Source organism: Cnephaeus nilssonii (assembly GCF_951640355.1).
Source record: "Cnephaeus nilssonii genome assembly, chromosome: 12".
In the NCBI taxonomy this organism is placed as follows: Eukaryota; Metazoa; Chordata; class Mammalia; order Chiroptera; family Vespertilionidae; genus Cnephaeus; species Cnephaeus nilssonii.
In genome coordinates, this window is record NC_137083.1 from 48216286 (window position 1) to 48224520 (window position 8235).

An 8235-nucleotide genomic window follows, 5' to 3' on the forward strand; every position below is an offset into this window, starting at 1 on the left:
AGGAGTTCACATGCAGTGCTGATCCTCCCCTGCAGCCAGTGAGCAGTGCATGCCACACACCCTTCTCTGGGATTTAGAGGTGAAACAGGAGTTTTAGGGGTAAAATAGGACAAGTTTAGGACATTTTGGAAATTAAGGGGACCATGGAGGAAACAGGGCTGCAGAGCAGCAGAAGGTATATCTCCATAGAATAGGGAACTGAAAAGCTGCAACAGGTACATTTCCATAGAATGAGGGAGCTGGGAACAGCACAAGGTCTATATTTACAAAATAAAGAGAAGGAAGCCCTTCATCCACCAGAAGAAAAAGAAAGCCCAAAAGGAATAGGAAAACAATAAGGAAGGGGGGGACCTCACATGTCTCATGTGAGGTTTGACCTTTGAGCCCAGGAGTTACTATAGTAACCAGTCTAAGGGAATAGTGACCAATCAGAGGGGATGTCAAGGCACCAAGATCTGCAGCCCTTATAAGCCATAGGGAAAAGGAACTCAGTGGGACTCTTTCCCCCTCCCCACGTGGGAGTCTGTACTTGTTCTTTAATAATTTTCCACCTTTACTATTGTTATAATGGTATGGTCATAAGGAAACCCCTCTAATGTGTGAAATGATTATTGTATGAAATGTTTGCTGTGTGGAGACCCCAATACTCTGTAACTTCCAAATTGGTGAACACCCCACTATCTTTATGTGAATGCCCTAAACCCTTAAAGTGTAAACGCCCTGCTCCTAGCATAAGGCACACCGTCTGGCCCACACCAATAAGACACAAGTTGTTTACTAAGGGCTATATAAGCACCCGACCTTCTTCAGTCGACATCTCCTGCCCGATGGAGGTCTCCACATCGCTCCGTGAGATGAGCCCCTGACTGACTGCTCTGCTCTGCTGTGCGAGCCTGAACCAACTGTGGCCGCCTGTCTCCGTCCTCCTCGTCCGTCCTTCACTGTGCATCACCAGGTGGCCTTTGCCGGGGCCGAGGACCCACTAGGAATAGGTAAATAAACCCTGTGTGATTTCATACTAATTCTGTCTTGTGTGTTCATGTGTTCCGGTTCGGCCCAGCTGTCGAGACATTGAAGTACCAGGGTATAGGCTGTTATTTCTGACTCCTGGTCACCTGCATTTGTTCCACTAAGTCTAGACAGATGATTAATTAATTGGGGCATAATTGGGACAACTATACCACCTTCTGTCTGTGGATTCATTCTTTGACTCCAGCAGACAAAGAATCCGGGACTGGCTCCGGTGGACAAAGAATCCGGGACGTCCTGCCCAGGGGAACACCGTGTGTTCCAGTCCAGAAATTCCATTTCAGAGAGTAAGATGTCACCCAGTGCCTGATAGAAAATAGGCTCCAGAAAGCTGTCCATCTTACACACTGTGGTGGGAGTTTGCAAGAGCCCCTGAAATTTAATATGGAACAGGGAAAACACTAGGTTCTCTTCCCAAGCAGATAAATTTCATGAAAGCTGCAGGCAAGTTTTGCCTTTGCCAGATGGGATTTCAGCCCCCAGAAGGGTTCCTTTTGTAACTATGGGGACAGAGGAACTATGGAGAGTGGTCCTGGGCAGTGTGGAAGCTGAGCAGAGGTGCTGACCTTCCCCAGGCTAGGTACCTGCAGGGCCTGCTTCATGGATCAGCTCTTTCCATGGACTTCAACCTTTCTGGTTCACGTTCCGGGGTTTCTCCCTACCCCAGATGTTTTTAAAATGCATTTTTTATTGTTATAGTCAGAAGGTAGATTTTGTTTTTTTACATACAGTGCCGGAAAGTATAATTGCTTTAGAGATACATTGCACCATCTATTTACCTAAAAAATCATGCAATATTTACTTTATTGTGTGTTGTCATAGAAATTGCAGAAGAAACAAACTTCAGCAGCAGCACTTATTTTCAACACATAGAAAAGCAATGCTCATGAAACGTAAATATGGCATCGTTACCTGTCATGTTGCAGTACACTTTCAGAGGCCCCAGCGGTCCACTGCCATCAGGATCTATCCAGTAGTAATTTGACGTCTGCCCTAGGTGTTTGTACGCTTCGCAGGACGGCTCATAGATGGCTGCAAAGAAATGTCCTACGTGAGCACAGCACGGAACAAATGGCTCCCCGGACAAATGCCCCAGGAACACATCACATACTGGCTAACCACTGCTGAGGACTGCATCCTCTTGCTAGAATGAGCATTCTTTCCTCTACATTTACTCTATAAGCATTTCTGTCCTAACAAAGATAATAAATTCCTGCTAAGGTTTTATTATTGGGAAATAGTCTTTAAAAAAATCATGAAATTGTTAACTTGATGGAATGTTCATTGTATTAGGGCTCACGATCATAGAAAAAAAATGAATCTGTAGATATTTATAGATACCATCTTCTTACTGTAAGGGCTGTTATTTTACAAGATAAGTGTTGTCTGCTTTGCTTGACCATCAACTAAGAGATCACACACACACACACACACACACACACACATACCCTCAGCACATTTTTTGTATAGTGGTATAAATTTCACAAGATTTGTATTCTTCATTTATTTCAGGAAAAAGGAAAGAAATGTCCCTGCTTCATTTTGTTACAGATGCTTTAATTACATCAAATCTTGTTGGTGTAGAAAGCTGCCATTGATGTAATTGAATTACAGGTTCTTTTTCATTGTTTTCCTTTTTGTTCCCATGCTCCTGACACATTTTCTCTTCTTGGAGATGCCAACTGTTTTCCAAAGTACAAAATGGACATTTACATGTCACCTCTGTAGTGAGAACTTCCAAAATATTATTGCAAAAACTTTGTTGATACCTCTGAAGAATTTGAAAGATTTCTTTACAAAATTAATAATTCTGGTAAAAGTCCACATCTCTGAAATGCAAGTCCTGAAGTCTTTAGGTACTGTGCACTTGAACTCCTACTCCCAACATCTGCCATTTGTTCAATTATTGAGTAGGAGATATGCCCCTGGGACTTCCTTTCCTACCTTTCTCCTTCATCTTCTCCATGCTTCCTTTTGGCTTTCCATGGTTTCCTATCTGCAAAGTTGTTAGCCCTCCACATTTCAATAACAACACACTGGACTCAAACAATTCTAAAATGTTTTTATTTACTTAATCCTTATTTTCTCCTGCAAATAGTTACTAAGTCCCTATGATGCATTGAGCAGTGGATTAGACTACAGAGATACAGCTGTGGACAACATGGATAAAGAACTTCTGGAGTAGGATTTGCTCTCTATGTGGGTACTGCTTATGCATAAAATGCTATTGGAAGAGGATGTGGCTAGAAAGTTAAGCAGAACCCATACAGATTTTATCCCACATAATGATTAATTCACCCACTTTCAATCTCTCAAGTGTCTTATTTGGATAATACATTATGGTTGCTCTAATTTTGAATACCATGCCAAGTGAAAGGCAGTGAGGAAGTATTTTCGAACTTGAAGCAGGAAGAGGTCACAATTAGATGTAGGTTTTGGAAAGAAAACTCCTAGTAGTTAACCTTTTGTACTCGGATGTCGAGTGTGACTCGACACAGTTAGCATCGGTAGCAGCTCGAGAAAAAAGCAAGCGAGTGCAAAGGGTTAAACTGGATTCCAGGGAAGTGATTAAGAAGATCAGGAGAGCATTTAGGCTGTTACTACCATAGGCCAGTTGAAAGATGACTAGCTCTCTCCTATCCTACATAATAAAATGGTAATATGTAAATTACCATCACTCCGCTACGCCCACGATTGGGCCAGCAGGAGGCGCAGGGGGCGGGACTCAGGGTGGCCCGGGTAGCTGATTGGGCCAGCAGGACGCTGAGCTCGCGGCGCCAGTGGCGCCGCGAGCTCAGCGTCTGTACCATGGCTGCCGGAGGCTTTCAGAAGGCCTGGGGCACCAGCGGACAGCCGGACAGGTCCCCCGCGATCAAAGGCCAAAGCGGGGGACCTGGCCGCCTGTCTGCGGAGGCTTTCGGAAGGCCTGGGTCGCCGGCGGACAGCCAGCCGGACAGGTCCCCCGCGATCAAAGGCCAAAGCGGGGGACCTGGCCGCCTGTCTGCTCCGGCGCAAGGCCTTTCGAAAGCCTCCGCAGCGCCGGAGGCTTTCGGAAGGCCTGGGTCGCCGGCGGACAGCCAGCCGGACAGGTCCCCCGCGATCAAAGGCCAAAGCGGGGGACCTGGCCGCCTGTCTGCTCCGGCGCAAGGCCTTTCGAAAGCCTCCGCAGCGCCGGAGGCTTTCGGAAGGCCTGGGTCGCCGGCGGACAGCCAGCCGGACAGGTCCCCCGCGATCAAAGGCCAAAGCGGGGGACCTGGCCGCCTGTCTGCTCTGGTGCAAGGCCTTTCGAAAGCCTCCGCAGTGCCGGAGGCTTTCGGAAGGCCTGGGGCACCGGCGGACAGCCAGCCAGACAGGACCCCGCGATCAAAGGCCAAAGCGGGGGACCTGGCCGGCTCTCTGCTCCGGCGCAAGGCCTTTCAAAAGCCTCCGCAGCGCCGGAGGCTTTCGGAAGGCCTGGGTCGCCGGCGGACAGCCGGACAGGTCCCCCGCGATCAAAGGCCAAAGCGGGGGACCTGGCCGCCTGTCTGCTCCGGCTCAAGGCCTTTCGAAAGCCTCCGCAGCGCCGGAGGCTTTCGGAAGGCCTGGGTTGCCGGCGGACAGCCAGCCGGACAGGTCCCCCGCGATCAAAGGCCAAAGCGGGGGACCTGGCCGCCTGTCTGCTCTGGTGCAAGGCCTTTCGAAAGCCTCCGCAGCGCCGGAGGCTTTCGGAAGGCCTGGGGCACCGGCGGACAGCCCGCTGGTGCACCAGGTGCATGATTAAATCATGCACTGGGCCTCTAGTATAATAAAAAGCTAATATGCAAATCGACCGAACAGCAGAACGACCAGTCGCTAAGACAAGGACTGACCACCAGGGGGCAGATGCTCAATGCAGGAGCTGCCCCATGGTGGTCAGTGTTCTCCCACAGGGGAGTGCCGCTCAGCCAGAAGCTGGGCTCATGGCTGCTGAACACAATGGCGGTGGCAGGAACCTCTCCTGCCTCGGTGGCAGCGCTAGGGATGTCCAAAGCCCTCAGTTGGACATCCCCCGAGAGATCCCAGACTGCAAGAGGGCACAGGCTGGGGCTGAGCCACCCCCCTGAGTGCACGATTCTTGTGCACCAGGCCTCTAGTATGAGAATATAAGCACAGAGTAGACATGACTGATTCACATGTTTGTAATAGCAGTAGGACATGGAGACCAGGTAAGTGTACATAGGAAGATAGAGAGTTCAGAATGCTCTAAATCCACAACATCCCTTCTAATAAAATAGTAATATGCAAATTGACCATCACTCCTACACACAAGATGGCCACCCCCATGTGGTCAAATATGGCAGCCCCCATGTGGACACAAGATGGCCACCACAAGATGGCCGGCAGGGGAGGGCAGTTGGGAGTGACCAGGTCAGCAGGGGAGGGCAGTTAGGGGAAACCAGGCTGGCAAAGGAAGGAAGTTAGGGGTGACCGGGCCAGCAGGGGAGGACAGTTAGGGTCAACCAGACCTGCAGGGGAGGGCAGTTGGGGGCAACCAGGCCGGCAGGGGAGGGCAGTTGGGGGCAACCAGGCCAGCAGGGGAGGGCAGTTAGGGGTGACCACGCCGGCAGGGGAGGGCAGTTAGGGGCAATCGGACTGGCAGGGGAGCAGTTAGGCGTTGATCAGGCTGGCAGGGGAGTGGTTAGGGGGTGATCAGGATGGCAGGCAGAAGCAGTTAGGGCAATCAGGCAGGCAGGCATGTGAGCGGTTGGGAGCCAGCAGTCCTGGATTGTGAGAGCGATGTCCGACTGCGTTTGTACATCCCTCAAGGGGTCCCATATTGGAGAGGGTGCAGGCTGGGCTGAGGTAACCCCCCACCCATGCACGAATTTCATGTACCGGGCCTCTAGTCTGAAAATAAACTAATTAATTATTCATCTTTGACAACCTCTCTCCAGATCATTACAATTTCTCAGTATAGCTCAAAGTCATCCATAATGTCAAGTTTAAATTCTAAATTCCCTTTGGCCAAACTGCCATTAAAACCTTTCACCTTTCTTCTCTAATATTTAATAATTAGTTATTCTCTTGCCAACACCCCAGTCATTTTCCTTAGTACAAATGATATCTGGTTTATAGCAATCACCCTTTTAATCTACTATCTCACCCAAATATCTCTTTACTTCCCACCAAATTATGCTTTTTTTATCTAATTTTATTCTAGTCCTAAAACATTACTTTCATAATGTTCAAAGAATGTGTAATGGTTCTTAAATATCTATGATATTATATCTCAGATCAGCCTCTATGCATGTAAGACTTGCCATAATCCAATAGATCTTTCCTGGTTTTAGCAACTTGCCAATGTAAACCTTGTACTCTGGTCAGGTGAATTTGACATAGGAGATTGCTCACCCATCCTGGGCTTGCCTTCATCTCCAATATATATACTACAAGCCTCTTTCTCAATCTATAAATTTTCTTAATCAGAGTTAACTGCTGAGGCAGATGTGGTAAGAGGCAGGTCTCTGCAGTAAAACTGACTTGGGTTGAAATTCTGATTCCATGAAGTGTTATGTATATAACACTGGCAAAGTGTCCTAACTTTATTTAGCCTTGCATGGAGAATGGGTATATTTAAGGGTGGTTTGAGAATTGGAGGAAGTAACCAACAGCACTTGACTAATATTATGTCTGGTCATAGTAAATATTTAATAGGTGGAATTCTTATGATCAATATGATAATTATTATTTCGGTCCCACTCATATTCCTCCTTTTTTAAGGAGACTCCCTGCAGGCAATATGTCTATTTTTCTGTACAGTTAAAGTCATTCATTGCTCACCTCATGTACTGTAATACTTAATTATGATAAACTAGGGCTTGATTAATTGTTGATTGAATTTCATATACAAACATTTTATTTCCTAAACAAGACTGAATTATCTTGAAGACATGCTTAGTTGGCTCACCATAAGAAGCACATGCCTATGTATGAAAGCACCATGGGTGAGAAGCGTCAGTCACACCTGCATTTCTAAGTAAGCATGTTAGCATTTTAAAGAGGGCTACACATCTCGACCCAGGTAACTAAGAATGCTAGTAGATGTTGAAGGCAGTGGATATGGGCAGTTCGGGAAGCAAAACCTCTTCTCTTTTCCTTCAAACTATGACAATTATTCTGCTTGTCCCTAACTTAGGACAGGCCTATGAGCTGCTTTTGCCTCATTGACACAAATGGAAAACCCAGCACCTCAGTCAGACTTTATCATGTGTGAAAAATCACCTGCAGAGCTTATTAAAACAGGGGCTCTGCCTCAACCAGGGGATTCTGACTCAGTAGAGAATCTGCAGTTCTAATAAGCTCCCAAGTGATTGCTGGTGCTGCTGGTCTGAGCACATTTTAAAAAGCACAACTCTAATCCTGAAAAAGTGAACTCTAGCCCTGGTCGGTGTGCCTCAGTTGGTCAAGTGTCTTCCCATGCACCAAGAGATCCCTGGTTTGATTCCTGGGTTTCTGGCTCGATCCCCAGTAGGGGGTGTGCAGGAGGCAGCTGATCAATATTTTTCTCTCTCCCTCTCCTTTCTTCTCTCTTTAAAATCAAATTAAAAAAGAACATTAAAAAAGTTAACTCTAGAAAAGTGGATGAATTCTTAAATTACATTTAAATATAAATAGAAAAAATAAGTCACTAAAAGGTAATGCAGTAAAATTTTAAATAAAATAAAGCTAGAATGCCACACCACTTCACTCAAGATAATAAAAATGGAATGTGATACCAAACTCTAAATTAAAATACAATGTCAAAAGAAATATACTTGGAGGAATTCACAGAAAAATATTTAGAAAGAAATACAGCAAAACATTAATAGTGATTATCTTAATAAAGAAAAAAACACACACAAAACATAGTGATTATCTTCTGAGTAATAAGATTATGGATGATTGAAAACCTTTCATTATTTTCTGTGTTTTTCATATGGCTTTATAATGTGCATTAGTAATGTCATCATTAAAAATACTCTTGCAAAACGTGTATTAGAAAAATGATACTGAGGTAAAATGTCAAGGGCAACTGTAATACAGCAAAATTGCATTCGTTTTATAAATGAATAAGGAATTAAGAGATTTCTGCTTATATCTTTCTGTCATTTACTACTTGGGAAACTCCCCTTAACTTGGTTTTCTCAACTGTAAATTGAAGGCAAAAATAATACCTCCATCACCAAGTTACTGCAAAGATTGAATGAA

General features: G+C 45.8%; 1 protein-coding gene across 1 annotated transcript in view; it reads right to left on the bottom strand.

Annotated features, from left to right (window-relative positions):
• Positions 1 to 8235, bottom strand: part of CNTNAP2 (contactin associated protein 2) — a 1845950-nt gene that overhangs the window by 664016 nt on the left and 1173699 nt on the right. The window contains exon 12 of the mRNA XM_079786825.1: positions 1942 to 2061. Within this exon, the coding sequence (XP_079642951.1) occupies positions 1942 to 2061 (120 nt within the window). The remainder of the gene's footprint in view (positions 1 to 1941; positions 2062 to 8235) is intronic.